Source organism: Colius striatus, chromosome 7 (assembly GCF_028858725.1).
Source record: "Colius striatus isolate bColStr4 chromosome 7, bColStr4.1.hap1, whole genome shotgun sequence".
NCBI classification, from domain to species: Eukaryota; Metazoa; Chordata; class Aves; order Coliiformes; family Coliidae; genus Colius; species Colius striatus.
This window is the reverse complement of record NC_084765.1, coordinates 12797711-12817213: the sequence shown is the minus strand read 5'-3', so window position 1 is coordinate 12817213 and position 19503 is coordinate 12797711. Positions and strand designations below refer to the sequence as shown.

The following is a 19503-nucleotide window of genomic DNA, read 5'->3' as shown; positions in this document are numbered from 1 at the left end:
GACTCATTAGCACAAAGGTGCCTTTATAGCAAAGAAGATTCAAACTACATTCTAGATGGTACTTGTTATGGCAGAAAGCTAGAGCTTCATAGTCCTTATGAACAAAGCCTGCAGGGTGTCATCTCCATTGCTAGCCATTTCAGAATACTTGCCTAGCTGCTTTTATTGACACCTATGGCTTAAATACTTGGGTTATCTTATTGAAAAGCACTATTAACCAGAGGTAAAATACAGAAGTCATAACAAACCAAGATGAAGGGTCAAGGTAAATCCAAAAGCAGTGCCTACTCCAAAGCCTGAAGGAAAGGAAAATGTAACTGTGTTTCTGTTCAGAACCACTGGCGACAAACCATTCAAAAAAAAAGGAGGAAAAAAGGAAAAAAAATCTACTCAGTCATCTTTTCATTAACTTGAACAATTGATCTTTTAAATTCCACTGCAAATCTTAACCTATGTTACAGAAAACTCTTTGATTGTCATATCCTTTTGTATTTCTCTGTTATTTTCTCTTTCCTGCAATTCTGAAATACTATTTATTGGTATAGACTTACCCTGACAGACTTCTTTTTACGATTAGAAGCCAGGACTCATAGATTTCCTTAAAAACTAAGAGGGAAAGGGAAAAAAAAAAACAGATAGGCTGATCTCTACTCGAAATTACTTCCTTTTCCATTACCACTTTCAGCAATTGCCATACTCTGTGTCTTTTTTTTTTTTCCTGTGAGAAAAATCAATTGTAATTACATCAGTATGTCTCAATTACATGTTCTTTTTCAGGATGAAAGTCTTCATCTTATTAATTGGACTTCTCTGTTTTAATGCCTTCTCCAATGCCCTAGGTCTCTTACCTTCTTCATACATTTTGTGGCAAGTCCTTCATTTTGACTAGATTCATACAGGACAGAAATTCTTCTAATAGAGAAATGGTAAAACTGTGACAACAATGAGATGCAAGTGTGTTACTTCATGTTTAACGGAGCTTGCAGGGAAGTTGAACCAATGGGAAATAGCACACCAAATTTTTGCTCAGAGTAACATCAATACAATACAACTTAGATGGCAAAGCCAGTACAGTAAAGGTGTAAAGTGTGCTTCTCAGCATAATCTTACACAGCAGCACAGCTGGGCTGCCAGTTCCCTGGGGCACAGTTCCTCAAAAATCCAGTACTAAGAGGAAAAGCAATTTGTTACAGCCTTTAAACACAAACAGTAAATTCCTTTATCAGGAGCAGGAAGTCAAGAGTCATATAGTTTCGTCCATTAGTATTTGCAAGGCAAGATTCTATGACTTATAACTCAGTTCTTCAGGATGTGGGATGAGATGGGAGCAATCTTTAGCAAGTAAAGATGTCTTATAATTTTAATAATTTTGCTTAGAATAAATCTAGTATCTAGCTCAAAAATACATTACAAACCTATTGTAACAGCTTTGATTTATCTTCTATTTCATTATAATTCCCTCCTTAACCTAGACAGTAGAACAACGTCATGTTTGGATCTGCCATGAGGGTCATGTCACACATTTGAGGCATCTTCTTACTCTTGAGCAATTTAACTTTGCTCTCAGGACCTGTGCTATAAAACAAAGATAAAAATCTACTTACCTACCAACACATTATGCTTGGATAAAAATAATGATGCTACCTATTATCATTGAAATAAGCAATCATTTCTCCAGAAATTATGGGATTATATCTTACATTGAATAGCAACCTAATCAAAAGAAAGTCCTGGTGACTCAATAGGATCATTTGCAAAATCTAGTACTGCACCTGTGAGAGAGCATGTGCTTAATTAGCAGCCTCTTCTGTCTAATGACTTTTGCACCCACAGAAACAATTCCCAAGTGTGTAAATTAAGTGGTCATTCTCACTTTCTGAATTATTCCATGTCTGCAAAACAATAGTTACTTGAACAGCTTTCCTGCTTCCAGCCTGCTCTTGGTGATGTAAAAACTGTGTTTACAGTTAAATGTTAAAATAAAGGATTTCAGATAGTCATTCTCATTATTCACATTTTTCTGATAACATCAGACACTGAGTAAGCATGCAGCCAGGAATGGAGATCTGGGCTTAGTGGCACTAGGTACACAGAAACATTATTCTGGTGGGGTTTTTTTTCATTTTCTTTAGCACTAGAAGTGAGTTAATCCCAAATCTGTGTTTAGCACAACTATTTGCAATACATGACTCCTGAGAAAACAATAGAAGACATGTCATTCCCCATGGAGCAGTGCTGTTGACCAGCCTCATAGTAAAGAATATATTCCTTAACCAAATCTGATATTCCATGCACACTGTAACATATGGAGGACTCCAAGTTACAGGGGAGTTGATCTGCTTATAGCTTATTAATAATGTTCATTTATTTTTGGTGCTGCTATTAGCATTGCCTAAACTTTAAACATTAACATATACTCCCTAGAGACTTCCTTCCTACCTACATGACATACATCTGGCATTCCTCCCATTACCCTCCCTCACACACCTTACAGCCTATTCAATCAGACTATTGCATCAAATCCCAGATTGTTATCGAACCAGGATCCATGCTTTTCCACTCTTCCCCCTTGTTCCTATGCATGCATGTTGCTCTTTGCTTTCCCTACAGGCTGTAGAGGCTGATACTGTTGCTATTCAAGCAGTAGTTTCAGGGCAGTAGGAACAGACCGCACCTTTTTGTCCACTCGCTGGGATGCTCTTGCATTAGATGCTGCTTGAGGTTTTCGAATGATGTCACTAAAGCAGTTTTTATCCCGCAGGAAAAAAGGCCCTCACACTATGCAGAGTTTGCTGTGAATAGATAGATAAATGCTCAGATAGCCTAAACATTTCAGATTAAAAGCCTGGTGGACAGATAAGAGTTTATGATTTAGGAGAATACAAATTGTGCATAGCTTTGGTCCTCACAGATCTGCCTTCCTGAATCAGCACGGGCAAATTTGGGCAAGGTAAATTTTGCCGGGTAAATTTGGGCAAGCCTTACCCAGCAGCTACAGAAACTTTGTTGTAATTCCAGCCTCCACTGGGTGCCACTGTTGCATAACACAATGTGTAGATTGCGCTGCATGTGTCAACAAATTGGCAAAAACAATTTTCGACATGCACTTCACTCTCATGAAGTTTTCAAACCATATTCAGAGAGTTATCGCTCTTTTTTGTTTGTTCTTAAAATGCCATGTGATAATTCTTTAGAGACACAGAGAGGATTTAGTTCCTCCTGGATCACTATAACTAAAAGACTCAAACACAGAAGTTCTCTGATTCTTTCCTGCTGTTGTACTTGAACAAGACTTTTAGTCCTTGAACTAGCATCTCTGAGAGTGGATCTGTTCCTCCATGCTGACTGATAATCAACTTAGCAACCTGTTTTGAGGTATCTTTTTTATCCTCTGAAAGGCCGGTAACCACATGGCTTTGTGCAACCTGATCTAGCTGAAGATGTCCCTGCCCACAACACGGAGGTTGGATTAAATGACCTCTTAAGTCACAGAATCACAGAATTATCCCATACAACCCAAATTATTCTATGATTCTATGTCTCAGTCTAAAATGTTTTGATGACAGCTAGCTACCACAAAGATAAAACCCTACCATAAAACCACAGGTTAACTTAACAACACTCAATGAGCCAGTATTAGTTTTATGGAGTGGATGTAATTTCTATTTGATGGTTGGTGAATATCCACAACTTGCTAGATACCAGATTTCCTCCTAGTGATATAATCTGGAATCCAAAAATACTGAAGTTTTAAGTTTTGAGTCACTTTTGAAAATTCTGGCTAGACAATGTAGTCGCATTTAATCTGCCCGTTTCACCACATACCTGCTCTCAGATTTTGCCATAAATAAGTAAATAAAGAAATAATACCAAGATTTCATTTCAGTCTTACCTAATGGAAGATTTTGAGAGCTTACACTAAACATGAAAAATTCTTAAAGGCAAAAGACTGTTATTAGGAGATTTCATGTTATCCTTCCATACAGGGATCATTATTCATAGTATTAATTTGACATAGCTGACATAACCACAATTGTTTCAAATTGCCGAAGACAGGAGAAGAAGTGTTTAAGTGTTCATGAAACCAACCTTTAAAACTTCTGGTCTTTCCTCTAACTCCTCTCAATCCTCTTGTCTGGTAGACAGTTAATGGCATTGACAAGAACAGAAATTTCTGTAGGCATTGATTTTGTAAAGAATCCTAGCCTTATGTGACTCTGCTAACAGCAGGTGAGTTATCATGGAGATGGGAAAAAAGGGAGAATATGTAAGCAATTGGCTGGCAGAACAGGCTTCTCTAAGATTGTTACCATAGGAATGAAATTGGTGCAAGGAGATGAACACAGAAATCTTCATCAGGAACAAAAAAAAATCACATGAATGATAGTTTATGATCTCTATTTCACCATCTGTAAAACACACACTACTGTCTCTGTTACTCAGGTCCTTTCATGTTGCACTTTCTCAGTATGCCTGTTTCAGCTTAATCATTTGGCTTTTTGCTTATTCAGTGTGCATTTTCATTTCCAGACGCCATAGACAGGTGCTCTTGGGTTGGCTTTTCTGCTTCCCTGCAGCTCTCAGAGTGGAATCCAGCATTCTCTGCTATGACAGCAGGATCATCATCCTCGTTAACAACAGCAGCATTCCTCAGTGCTTTGGCTGTGATGAAGGTCACTCTTCTCTTGACCAATACCAGTTACCTCATTCTTTAACTGCATTAAATCATGACCACACCTTCCCATGCCCTCTACTCTTTCTGCCAGCTCTTCTGAAGAGGGTTGGGTCAGGTCAGGATAATCTCCAGGGACTGTGTCCTCTTTGCTCTTGAAGCAATCAGAATTATCATATAGACAAGAGAGTTTTTAGTCCTGTCTGATTTATTAATATCTGTATGATGGATTTAAGCTTCCTGACATCTGTGTGCTTGCTTCTGTGCATTTTGTGGATGCCAGGGATCTGCTAAAAGCAACTGCTTTACTAGGATAGCAGAGCTTGATGCTGGGAGCATGCTGTAAATGCCAGTATAACTAGGTTTATTTTACAGTGTCCATCACAGATACACTCATTTCTTGGAAAATAATCTTCTTTTCTCTTTTTCTTCTTCATTTCTATCTGCCTGGATCTGAAGGATGAAAGCTCACTTAGCATTCATGCAAGCAGCCACCATGTAAGAAAAACACGCAGGACAGGTTTATTATAGATGGGTTTATCCCTAAGCAATTCAACTATGAGATACTTACTGTCATCCTGCTCTGTAACAGTGCATGGTTTTCCCTGTGTGCTCCTTCCCACCCTGTGTACTTGTCACCAGTCACATTGTGCAAAGACATGCATGGGAGCTGGCAGAACCAGAGCCATTGAGATACAGCTCTCCTAAGACTGAAGAAAGAGCTCCTCCTGAAGGCAAAAACTGGGACCTGTGACTCCAAGTTACTAAACAGGGCATTTCGAAAAACAAAAACATTGCTAATTGTTGCCCAGATTTTAAGGGATAATAGTGGACAACTGACCCTGTACAAGAAATAACAAGAGATTCCCTAAGAAATAGTCTATGAAAAAAATCTCTTATGGTGAGTTAATGTAAAATACGTATGAAAAAAACCAAATATTGAAACTTTGTTAATTTTGTCAGTAAAAATGTAAAATTATTTTCTTATGATCAAAACTGATAGTTTGTTGCAAATAAATATCATTGACATGGAAATAAGGTCATCCAGCAGCTATATGCAAAGTATTAAGGAAGTGCACAAACAAGCCCAGTATGGCAGGATTCTCAGGAGATTGTGTCAAAGGCCTTACAGAAGTCCAAATAGTAGTTCTTCCCTTGTCCACTAAGACTGCCACTCCAGCATACAAGATAAAGAGGCTGATCAGGCAAGAATTGCCCTTGGTGAAACCAAGTTACCAGGGAACCTTTCCCACATATTTATGAGAACAATGTGACAAAGATAAGCTCTTACAAAAGTGGAAAGACTTTTACCTTCTTCATTCCACTGGCTGGTCCCACAGAGATTCCTTCTGCAAGTCCTCAGATCGTGATCTTTGTGAGATCAAACTTTTACTTGAAGTTTAAAAGATAGTAGAGTTAAGCAAAACCAACTACTGCACAACAAGGTCTAAGAGACAGGACTGCAGATTACTTTCAAATTAAAGACTATCACTCAACACTCACTCAAGTTTTCAGCTCAGGTTTATGGCAGCCCAGATTAATCTGTGATCTTACCTACCAAAATACAAGCTGGAGAGGGAAGCCTGCCATTCTATGACATGCAGCAAAGCATTTCTGAAAATTGAGACTGATTTTGCAAATCAATATATCCTGATCCATAGAAAAGCTTGTTTATGTATCCCCACTGACTGTAAATGAACAAAGGGAAAGCGCTCTGAAAAGGAAAAGCTCTACACAGTACTGAAGTACTGTCAATGAAGTAGTCAGTGAAGAGCTATTGTCTGTGAACTTAACAATAGGCAAGAGAACTAAGATACAGTTACTTAGGAGCAATATTGTTAGGTGTTTAGTTTTTCAGAAACAACTTTATTATCTTAAACAGATGAGATTGTTTTTCCAACAGCTCTTTAAATGTTTTCAAAGATGCTTTATGAAACATGAAAGTTTTAGTGAAAAACAGGCAGAATGCCAGATATAAGTGGTTTCCTGCAAACAAGCTTAAGCAAAAAACCCCACCCCCAACATGAGGTAAGAAAAAACTTCTATTATTCCCTTTTTTTTGTTTTGTTTTTGTTAGGAGCATATGCAAAATACTTCACCTGCAATTCAATACAGGTAAAGTAATTCAACACTCTCAGCCCTGTCTTAAAACACACATCACAGGGAATGTCAATTAGCTTACATTGGAATTGATTTCCTATGCTTGTCTTTTGCAACTAGCTCTGAGAAAAACCTCAGCTCCAGTAAGACTTAGTATTGGCTCATGTAACAGAGTCAGAATATACCAATATATACAGGAAATACATACAGGGAAATGCTGAGATGGCTCTGTGTTTATATAATGCTGTTTTAATGAGAAAGCTAAAGTGCTAAACACTCATTTAAACCAAGCAAATCTACTGGTGGAAAGTTTAATAGTGGCCAGTGCTAGACCTGGTTGACGCTGTTACAACTAGAAAGTTTCCAGGGTGTTTCCCTCTATTTTATAACACATTGTCTCCTTTTGTTGCTGTGACAGGTAGTGGAGAGAAGAATGATAAGAGAGATTTTGAACCATGTATTTTGACCATAATTTTGGCAAACATTTGGTTAAAAAAAATAAAACCAAAAATAACACCACAAGAAAGTGTTTATGTACAAAATGAGATTTCTGCAAAACACCAATTTGTGAATTTCTCTCTAAGTAATAAGAGCTTGGGCACTTTGAGAGCACTGCTGGGACCCAACATGTGAAGGGTCTTTAGTACCTGGGGCTAGAAAATATTCCCAGTTTACACCTGCACTGAACCCTGTGTCACAGCAGGACTATTACGACCTCAATGCCTTAGCTAGTGTGAACACTGATAAGTGCTGGGATACAAGAGGTTTTTTAACCTCATGTTGAACCCGAGGAAAGGTAGTCACATTCATGGGAATATACAAGCATTACAAAAATGGCTTTAGGAAAGAGACAAAGTATAAGTTAAGCATAAGCTGTGGTTCATCTATTTTGCTGTTTAGAACTACTGTTAAAAACACACCCAAGGAAGTGATTGAGCTAAGATGTCCTCAGAATATGGATGCTCTCTGCAGCACCTTCAGGTTCTGACTCTCACCTCAATAGACCACTGACATTCATTACTAGATCAAAGTAAGTCAGTACTTTGTCAAGCAGCCTCCTTCACACTCACATGTGTGACTGAGATCAGCTCATTTATGGACAAATTTAAAACTCCAGCATATGGAACATACAGAGCTATTTGTTTCCAGCTGGCATGCCCCAAAGAAAATAAATGTAAATTGCCTGGAACTGGGAAAAACATCTCTTTTCTTTTTTTTCTTCTCTTTTGGTTTTTTTTTTAAGAGTTTGGTCATTCAGTACTTCTCTAAGTGTAGAATTTTCTATTAGTGAGGAATGCCATAGCTGCAGTTAGATGAATAAAGAAAGGATTTTCTGGTTTTGCTTTTTAGTATTGTGCATCTGTGACAGCCCAATCCTCCAAAATTAAATGTATGTTAAAATTTTGAAAGTCAACATTATATAAGCAAGAATAGATCAAGAAACAATATAGAGCACCAGAAAAAAACAAGAGCCATTCAAAATGTGGCAAAACCTGAGAAGGGACAATTAATACTAGTACTGAATTCTATGTACGTACGCTTCTTTCCTTTCAGAGGTCTCTGAAATCAGTGGGTTTTTAGGCAAGCTCAAAGGTCAAGAAAGGGAGGATCTGAGCAGTAAACTCTTTGGAATTCTCTAATGAGTCACAAATTAACATTGATATGGTGTCCCAAAGTCCACAGCAGGACGGGTGAAGTTAAACTAGCCTATCTGATTTCATTAGAGATTTCACGATAGAGGAGGTATCTAAACATGTCTGTCTCAATAAGTATTTTCACTCCTCTCCTCACACTTTTTTGTGGCTATAGCCATTTTATGTGTACAGCTTAAGCACATTCAGTATGTGTGTTTACATATAATTCAAATGCAGATATTGAATGTGACAGTTTCCTACTGAGTAAGAAGAAAAAAAGAATTATGAAAGCTACTCTTCTGATAAGTCTTTCTGTAAAGCCCTGTCTTTAAAGTTTCTTTTCTGCTTCTATCAGGGACAAGAGGAATATTTGAGGTCCAAAATAGCTCTCTCGCTGCAGTCTTTTTAAATGCTTCAATTGATTTTCATCAATCTCTGCTTTCAGTTCAGTAGCTGAGTAAGCTGCTTCTTTCATCTTAAAATTAAATGTGCTTGATAGATTATTATTATTATTATTATTAGGTAGGGAAAACCCACCTGTCGTTTGATATGTTGGCTTCTGCTCCTTCAGATGTCATTCATGGATCATTTGCTACCCTGATCATTGTCATCACTTTAGGCAATATTTTAAATCGTTACAGAAAAATCATCATCTGGTGATTTCCAAATTATTTGTCATTTATAAAATTCTCTTAACATTCTGACTTTTGATACATAAATCTAGAGCTATTTGGAGTGCTTTGAATAAAATACTTAGTGAAATATAAAATCAATAGATAGCATAAAATACCAACGTAACTGACTGCAAAAACCATGTGTAAATTATATGGGAGCCAAACAAGTGCAGAGTGGTAACCTGGCACCAATTCAGATTTTCAAAATGAAGTTGGAGGGAATGGCAGTCTATAGGCACTGCTCCAACCCGATCTTGAACATTGAAGTGTACACCACAATAACCTGGCATAGTCTGAGGATTTTCCTTTTCAGCTTTCAAACTTTATTTTAGTGAAACTTATCTTTTTAAAAGAAGCAGTAAAAATCTGAAGACACTCTCTTTTCTGCATCTCAGCTGGAAAAAAAAGAAGTGGGTTATCCTGGTTTCAACTGGGATTAAATTAATTTTCTTCCTAGCTGCTGGTGTCCTGTGTTTGAGATTTAATGTGAGAATAACATTAATAAGACACTGTTGGTTTAGTTGTTACTAAGTAGCACTCATCCTAAGAGAAGGACTTTTCAGTTTCCAAACTCTGTGGGCAAGCAGGTGCATAAGAAGCTGAGAGGGAAAATGGCCAGGACGGATCACCCAAACTAGCCACGGTTGTTCAGTACTATAGGACATCATGCCCAGTATATAAACTGGGGGGAGTCGGCAGGGAGGGGTCGATCATTGCTTGGGCATCTGTTAGTGGGTGGTAAGCAATTCCCTTGTGCATCACTTATCTTTCTTGGGGTATATTTCTCTCTCTTTTTACCATCTTCCTTTTCATTGCAATTATTACATATGTTATTGTCATTGAATATTATTTAATTGTAGTTATTAAACTGTTACTATCTCAATCCATGAGTTTTACTGAGGTTCAACAGTGTGTATACAAAGAGATAGATGAGAAGTTGTTCCTCATGGAGTGAGAGAGAAAAGGTTTATCAAACAGGTCTTGCACCTATATTTGATCTGACTCTGAAAGTTTTGTTTACTGTGTTTTCAGTGATCACCAAATGAATGTTTACTCTGCAAAATTTATTGCAGTGTGAAACCTCAATCATGAGCAGACCAACAGATGTGAAACTCTATTGACACTTTTAACAGGTGGTTGTCTTGTTTTTAAATGAAATTACTCACATGCTTGAGGCTAAGTGCATGGGTATATGCGTGCAGAGTCTGAGCCAAGCATGATATCTAAATGAAGATTTACTGATAAGCAACAGAATCTGTGTCCTCCAAAGGCAGCTAGTTCACCAACTCCTCAGCTAAGCCTCACATTGTCCTATTTCACCAGTATTATCAAAATGTTTATCTTTAGTGATACAATTCCTGTCTCTTTTCTCCCTCTTCTAGAATCTATAAAATTATTAAAGTGAAGCATGGTTTGTAAGAAGAGGTAATATCTTTTATTAGAGCAACTGATACATACCTCCTTAGACCATCAGTGCAACAACAACATAACCACTGCAATTTCATTAGTCATTTTAACACAATTGGAATAATGGCAGTGACCTCAGCCAAAGCATTTTGTGTATACTTTTTTCCCCCAGAGATCTGGCAATGTCCCACGGCCCTGCAACAACATGTCTGTCTTTATTCAATTCCACGTCTCTTAAGTCTATCAAAAAAACCCCTGTTTTTCTCTTTGCATGATCAAGTGGGTACTACAATAAAGCAAACAAAACTTAATCTGCTGTATAACCAGCAGAGAGTTTTCAACAGACCAAATGATACCGTAGTGATTGGCAGCCAGTTGGTTTGGGGTTTTTTGGTTGTCCGTTTTTTTGGGAGGGATGGGGGGAGGTGGTGTAGGTGTTAGGGTTTTTTTGTTGTTGTGGTGAGGAGGAGTTTGGGAGATTTGTTTGTTTGTTTAAAAAAAAAAAATATGTTCTCACATTGGTTTCCAGTATTCAGAAATATGCCCCCTGCCTTGAATTCCAGTGCATTTTCATAAATCATAGAATGAGTCATAGAATGGTAGGGGTTGGAAGAGACCTTTAGAGATTATCTAGTCCACCTCCTCTGCAGAAGTAAGTCCATCTAGATCAGGTCGCATTTTGCTCTAGAACTGCAGCCTGTCATGTCTGAAAATGGTCAGATTCTATGAGCTAAGAAGTCTTGCTATGCTTGCCTGGGATTGTGCTGAAGGAAGCTGCATTCACTGATTATGTATACATAACTGTGTAATTAGGAGGTAAAACTTGAAACGCCACCTAATATATACAAAGCCAGCAGTTGAGGAAGGGCAGTTCCTGCACTCTCAGATATGATTTAATGAATCTTGCAGGGGCTTTGATAGAAATGTAATTTGCCAAACCCAGCACATTTTTCACTGCCAATTAATTAAACAGCCTTACTGAGAAGAAGAGTCCACTAAATTAAAGAGCTGCAAGCCTAGAACTTTACATTATCTAATTGTACCACAGACTCAGCTACTGAAATAGATTTGCCTGGTTATCAAAAAGGCTACGTGAAAAGCAGTTTTTGAAAATAGTGATCCTCATATTGTTCCTTAAAGTTGACACATTTGTGTCTCATAGCTCTTCATTCTCCTGTGACTTATGCAATTACCCAGTGACAAGAGTGAGACACAGTTCCCAGCTCTAGCTATCAATGACGCCAGGTTTCAGTGTGCTCTCCACTGCATGTCAAAAGCTGCATGAATTAGTCTTTAAAAGGTTACACTCCTCTCTCAAAATTCTGAGCAACAGAAACCTCTTTATCCATTTCTACTTACTGCTCATAACTTCACAGGGGTGATTTCAAAGCCTGGTTACAAATGGCCGTAGAAGATGAGCCAAAACAATGTTCTTGGATGGAAAAAAGTGCAGTATGTAAACCAGAAGAAGAGTAACAACCCTTTGGCTGAAGAGTCAAAAGCAACACATCACTTGAACTCTTTCCATTTAAATCACCTCATGTGCTCTTAAGCACACAAGCCAGATTTCTGTGATTTTAAGCATCCAGGAAGTTTCCAGTCTCTTCCCAATCACGAAGCTTCACATGCTTTTCTTGTAAACAGACAATACTTTGCGGTACAAACAAGAACGATATCCCCCTTCATAAAACAGTGTTGAGAAAGTGTTTGACAATGCGACCCATGAAAAACTCAGAAAGGATTATAATTTTGCATGTTACGTGTTTTTGTGGGAAAGGGTCAAGGGAAGGACCCCTTAATTTGTTACCTTCTAATGACTTCTAAAAGTCCTGTCTTTTTCTGCCAATTCCAAACCTTATCCTTTCTCACTCAGGAGATAGAATAACATGAAATTTGACTTCCCATGAATTAAAACTAAATGTTGAAAGCTATGGGGTTTTTGCAAATATTTTTTCTAAAAAAAAAAAAAAAAAAGAAAAGCTTAATCATTTAAGCTCTTGAATTCAACTCATTTTAGGATAAGATGTCTACACAATTCTATCATATTAGATGACAGCCTAATCACTTGTGCTGCAACTAACTGGCTACAAAACCACTGAAATGGGCCACAAGATTTTCTCATATATCGACCAGAAAACAAGAAATTTTAACACAAAGCTCTTCATTGAGGAGTAAGAGAGGCTAAGAGGCTGAGGCAGACCTCTGCACCTTCTGAAATTTTCTCATTTCTGGAAGTCCCATGAATGAGCCGCTACTTGCCATAATACATTTTTTTAAAAACCTAAAAACACAAACCCATAACATTTCACCACCTCTCAAAGCTGCACAATACTCTTGACCTTCTTAAAAGAAGCAAACAACCTGCAGATATGTTTTTAAATGTAGCAGCCTAGGGAGTCTCCTTCCTAATCCCTGGCAACATCACACACCTTTTCTAAGAGACCATTGCTGATGTTTTGCATCCCCTGGCCCTGTACATTTGGAATACTCAAATATGAAGCCAGTAATATAGTTTGTTCACATCAGGCAAATTTGCAATCAAATTTTTATCATATACTGGGTTCTATGTTCATGATTGCTGAGCATTGATATGTTGAGACAAGGAAATCCATAGACCACCAGCCAGATTTTGTGTTCTGATTTTAGAAGTGGTGACTGTGCCCATACATAGCAGGTCATCCAAGCACTCATAAGCAAAGTCCTCTCCATAACTCTCAATTCTGTCTTACCCTACAGCTATGTGAACCTTAGTAGTTTTAGTAGCTGAGATTTAAGACAATACATATACTTCATCTGAAACAGTGACTACCTGATTTTGACATTTAAAAATGAAAGTTCAAAGTGGTTAGACCTGAATGAAGTAATCAGCTCACATTCACTCAAAAGCTATAATAAACTGTAGTTGTAGGTTCTCTAATAAACATTTCACTGAATTCCCACCAAAACCTTGGTTTTCATATATATAACTGACAGACTACTTCCCCATCATGCAGAAGTGATTACTGTGTGTAGTCATGTTTATTCTTAAAAATCAGACTGGGTTCAAAGTGAACAATGGATTTTAAGTCACTCATGTTAAGAGGTCTCAGTGAAATTCATGCAGTTTCCCAACAACAAAAATTGTACACTTTTACTTCTCACTTCTTTGGATTCTTTTTCTGGAGGTAAGTAATTTGATATGATGTGTTTTAAATGAAGAACTCAGAGCAATTTATAATCCATACCTAGACAATTTTGATTAAAGCACAGTGATAAAAGCTGTATCATTTGTTAAAAAAGATTTTTATTAATTAAAGTAAAAACTGTTGTCACCAGTCTATTTGAAATATCATCTCTTAATGGGTTGATTCCAGATGTCTTGCTTTCTAAAGTAGTTTAAATTGTATAAGTAAACATCCACTACACAGTGCTAATATTTAGGCAGCTGCTTGTAGGACTATTTGTATAAATCATTATGTTTTTGTGGTAGCTGAGCCTTGATCTAAGTCCCAACTGAGCTGTAGATTTTTAATGTAATAATGTTTCACATGCATAGTAAAAATTGCTGTAACTTTTGCTATCTGTTTGCTATTTATTTTTGAACTAACTCTGGAGCTCTTTTATTACAGCAGGAAGTTTGTTTCAGTGAAAATTACAAAACTGACCTTCAGTGTAGGACAAAAATTGGAAAGCTGTAGCTTCTAGCACCAATCAATACAATACAATACAAGCAGACAGACTCAAGTTAGAGAAACTGCCAGTGTCATTAGACTCTAGTGAGGCTGCACATCAACATATGTTTAACAGACACTTTGTTCAGTGATCTCTGCAAAACAAGGGACTCAATGCAGCCTCAAGAAAGGAAAGTGATGAAGAGTTACTTTAGGCAAACAAGCACCAAGGAAGTATGCTGGTATTTTAACACACACTCCTTTTTCCAGGCAAGGTTGTTTCATGTTAAGACAGTATCTATTACATTTTGTGTGTCTTAACAAGTACAGTTAGTCCTAATGTAACTTTTTTTTTTAACCTTAAGTTTCAGGAAATTCACATGTTATTCTATCCAAGCTCTCTGCCTTCAACACTCCTCCCTACATTGGCACACTAGAGGTGAATTATGTTTTCAAAACACACTCATGGAGGCTTAGATATTTTTACATCTTGAACCCTCAAGTGTCTATACTGAGAACCAATTTTCCACTACATCACTGTATTTCTGTCTTAAACCTCAGGACTGGATACACAAATAGGCCTGCATCTGCAGCACTAACATCATTCTTCAGTTTCCAGTCATCTTCACTTTCCCTTAAATACCATTCTGTCCTGGTTTTAGTAATTTTAGCTATATTAGTAATTTTCTGGATTATTACCTTTATTCTTTATTGTACCTATGTAAACTCTAATGACCTGACCAAGAATAACTATTCTTTCTGATACAGCAAGCTTTCTCTGAGAAACTTTGTATGTTCAAGTGCCACAAGAAACTGATGACAAAGCTCTCTTGGGTATTGGGACAGGCAGCTGCAGGAAAAATGCAAAGGAAGAAAATTCTGATTGCTTTTCCAGGATCTCTCCACTCTTCTATGAAGTGGGACTAGTTGGGCAACTGAGACCAAGGTATCGTCTCTAAGCTGCTGTTGTTGAAGTGGAGTACAAAATTAAAGTGTAACAAACTTTGTTACAAGGGCAGCTTGAAGCACCAAAACTACCATCTGTGGAGCACACGTTATGCAGTACATTGATTTTCACATGGTCCTCAGTCACCAAAGAAGACTGTTTCTTCACCATCTTTCTACTTTAATTGCTTGACTACTTTATCACTACGGAGTTCCTAGAGCTCTGTAGTTCAATGTATAACAAAGTAACAGTACCTTTTCAAAAGTTAGTAAAGTACTTGCAAGTGAAATAATTTTTGTAAGATAGGTGTTTTAACTGACTGATTTTACATTATTATAAATACAGCCAACTAGATTCACCTAAAAGAGAAAAATTCTACCATTGCAACTACTACTTGGTCATTGTCATTATAGAATTTTATCAGTTTATCAAAAGATGAAAAAGTAATAATGGCTCTTTCAAGCATGCTGGTAAGAGAATAGTGCAGATATATCTCAAGCTATGTGACTGGGAAGAACAAGAACTATTTTCTTAAAAGTGAGGAAAATATTTCTTCCTGAAATAGGCAATTTTCTACATCTTTAGAAATGAGCAGTCAGTTGGTACTTTCCGTCATTAGTAAATGAGGAAAGTATTTCCACATTGCAATCAAAAAACTCCCTCAAGACAAATAATTTAAACCAAGAATAACATAATTCACATTAAATTTGCACTAATTATAAATCAAGTTTAATATTCAGTTATCTTTAAACCCAACAAAAATGTTAAAATACTAACTTGGATTGCCTTCTGTGAACTGATTTCCTTGCTTGCTTTCTAACTAACCATCTACATTAACACAGATGTTCTTATTACCTTCTTGTGTTGCTATAGAATTAGCAACACAAAGTGCATCGGATAAATAAACAATATTCCTAATGTCTTCAGTAATTAAGCACTGCAGTTACTACAGAAAGTATAATACCCCGTTTCAGTTCACCCCCCAGATAAATGTTTCATTAGAAATGCTCTTGCTGTTTTCTTTTAAGTGGTTTTTTAAACACTTTAATGGTTGTGAAATCTAACCAAAAAATCAAAGAGCATGGGGACAATGGGGAGGAATAGTTTGGTTTTGTTTTTTGTTTTGGTTTTTTTTTCATCTTGAATTCCTTCTAAATTGTTTGAAGGCCAAGCTTTATTTTTTAATGACATTTCTGCCATTAAAATTCAAGTTCAAATTGCACTGATGCTTTAATGCACTAGGTGGCATAATGATATTCACATTAGAGCAAATTAAATGCTTCACCACCACCCCAGTAGTTAGTTTGATAATAGAAGCTGCCAGATAAGAAATCCTACGGTAATTTCTATAATTAGGGCTATGCTAATATTGTTAATCCTCTTTTTGTTCTGAGCAAGAGTAGTTTACATTTTGAAAGACAAAAGTCATCCTTACTTAAAGAAGATAAGATAAAAAAGTTGGAGTGCTGTTCACATCAAAATATTGGTTATTTGATGCACATACTTTGCATTGATTCCCTGTGGTCAGAGTATCTTGTTGCTTCTAACTAGGTGTAAAAGGACAGTGAAAACATAGGAAAAGTAGTAAAACTTTGCTTACTATTCTTTCTTATTTCTACAAACTGACAAATCTGAGCTGTTACCAGTTGACAGATTACTAACAGATGACATAGGACTGTACCAGCCCATGGTTTTTTAGCCTTCACTAGCATTTAGAGGGACATTAACCTCCTTAGCAAAGATAATTTCTTTCTTTCTTTTGATATATAAAATACCCCATTCTCCCCCACCAGAAACCCAAGCGTGTATTGGACCTACATAATATACAAATCCTTAGCAACATATTTTTAGGCAAAGAAGTTGACAAACTAATAACCAAATATTTCTGTAGTAAACTTATCTGTTCAGTCAGGTGAGTGGGATTAACATTCAGCCCCTCATGCTGTAGGCTTATGTTTTGACAAGACGTGATTTAAGAATCGAAGGCCCAAGTGAAAAATGAGCTACTGAAAACAGTGGTAGAAATTGCAGTTAAAAATCCTTTAATTACTACTCCAGCCCTGACTGTGACAAAGTTTACTCTGAGTAATTTTACTTCTGACCAACAGTAAAGTAGAAAAGACATATTAGCTTGAGAGTTATCACTTCTCTGGGACTTGCGTTTCATCAGCTTTGATAGGAGCCACCTCAAATGCATGTTGACACTGCCAGGAATCAGACCAGGTGAGGTAAATCAATCTTTTCCATTTCTAACTCTATTAATTCTACTATGATCATGGAAAGATCCTTTTAGACTAATTCTGGTGTCAGCCTGAACCAGCATTATGTCAAAAAAAATTTAAGTCATCTTCATTTACTGTAAGCTCAGATACTTGCTTTTTGCTGCAGATGTTCTGTCATAGTTCGCTTGAATTTTTGGGCAGTAAATTACAAGACATGTCAATGTAGAGTGGCAGTGAAATCATTTATCATTAACTTGAAGAGGCCATTATTCAGCTGTGGAAGATGACTATTTTGCGAAATACAAAGGATGAGATCATGATTTAGTGACCAGCAGTGTTCATTTCCAAATCACAGCAGTATGTAGTGAGAGTGAGAAAGGGAGACTAAGCAGTTGATATAATTTTATCTGAACAATGTTTTGATGTTTGTTATCCCATTTAAAATCAGCTTTTATGAGACCTTCTACTGATTATCAGAGACATTTTTCTATTGGCTAGCTGCTATATCTGTCCCAGTTCTTTCTATGCAATTACAGCTCTCACAAGTTACTGCAGTACCACAAGGATATATTCCAGCTGAGGGTGAGGAAGGGATTTAAAGAGTTATAAAGCTTTCCATCTTTTAAGGGTTATTTGAAATATTGGAGTTTCTAAAAAGATACTTCAAGGAGGCCAGAAATTATAATTTCCCAAATTTTTTTTGGTGTAATCACTACCATGTTTACCTGGTTTATGAAAATTATCCCTACTTAGAAACTTTATTTGTGCAAACCACTGCATAGGTTAATGTTATTGCTGGGACTAATTTTGTAAAGACTGAAGATGTGTTCAGCACAGAACAAGGGAGTATAACATGGAGAACAGCATAAAACACCATCAAATTACAAATTTCTAGAAGAGATTAAACACAGGACTTCTCTGGCTTATGACACAGTCAGTAAAGACCACTGAAGCACTTACTTTTTCCAGCTGGTGCATTCCTTCCTCTACACAGCAAATAGATGCCAATGTTCTCAGTGTCTGGGGATAAAGGCACCTGAAGCAATCTTTGCGACAAATCTTAAAGAGGGCAGCTACACCACCTTCCTGCAAGTGAAAAGCAAAAGTCAGAAATGCAACACTGAATGTTTCCCTAGCATTTAACCGAGACTGGGATGAGTGGCAGATTCCTTTAGTAATTTACCCAAATCAGTTATCATTGCAATACCAACAAAGAGGATGTTAAACTCACACAGAGAACTCAAACTGATTAATGCTTATACACTCAGGGATGAAGATGTTATATCGCCTCAGTGGGAGGTGTGCTTAAGTGATTGACTTTTACCAATTACAAGCACAATTTAAATTAAACATGACATTCATGTGAAAATTACAGAGTTATCAATAGGCGGCAATTGGAGTGACATTTAAGTGATAGTTCAGCCATATGCTATTAGTTTAAACCAGATTTTTGTATAGTATCTAATTCCCATTCCCCTACATTTCTGAGCTTCAGGCAATATTTACTTAATGATAAGATATGAAGGGGAAGATCATATATGTGGTTGAAGAGCTACTGAAAATAAAGTGGAGACAGGTATCAAGTTCTAAACAGATACAATCCGTATATTTATCCTCTCATACATAAAACTTGCATTCCTACACTATTTTAAAAAATATAGCAATAAGTACGAAGGTTTGAGTACATATACTCAAACTAATCATTTCCAACACAGCTTATTAAACATATATGTTAGCAAAGATGGAAAGATTTAATACAGAGAATAGATACACTTCATGTGGCAGGGGTTTTTTAGATTTTCCATTTCAAAATGTTATGCCATCAGGTAGACTACAGATGCCTTATATCATGTAAGAGAAGATATATAATGAAGACAAAAGCATTTAAAATATTTATTACAGATGAAAGATCTCAGACAAAAGTATTCCAATTACAGAAGTTTTTTTTTTGTGTTGGAATCATGTAATACATATCCTTATTTTAAGCCTGTTTCAGCAGCCTCTGTGTAAAAGTATTTTTCAGATTCACAGAAATAATCTTTTTCTCCTCAACTCTTTGTATTATTTGAAAGCTCAATGGCATGTATTGACATAAAACCTCTGGACTAAAATTCAGACATCATTCATGTTCAGAATTCTAATTTTTTGTGTGTTAGTTCTGCTGGAATAAAGCAGAGAATAATAGAGAAAGCAAAGCT

At 36.8% G+C, this 19503-nt stretch overlaps 1 protein-coding gene across 1 annotated transcript in view; it reads right to left on the bottom strand.

Annotated features, from left to right (window-relative positions):
• Positions 1–19503, bottom strand: part of INSC (INSC spindle orientation adaptor protein) — a 136840-nt gene that overhangs the window by 30332 nt on the left and 87005 nt on the right. Inside the window, exon 8 of the mRNA XM_061999662.1 lies at positions 18266–18391. Coding sequence (XP_061855646.1) covers positions 18266–18391 — 126 coding nt within the window. The remainder of the gene's footprint in view (positions 1–18265; positions 18392–19503) is intronic.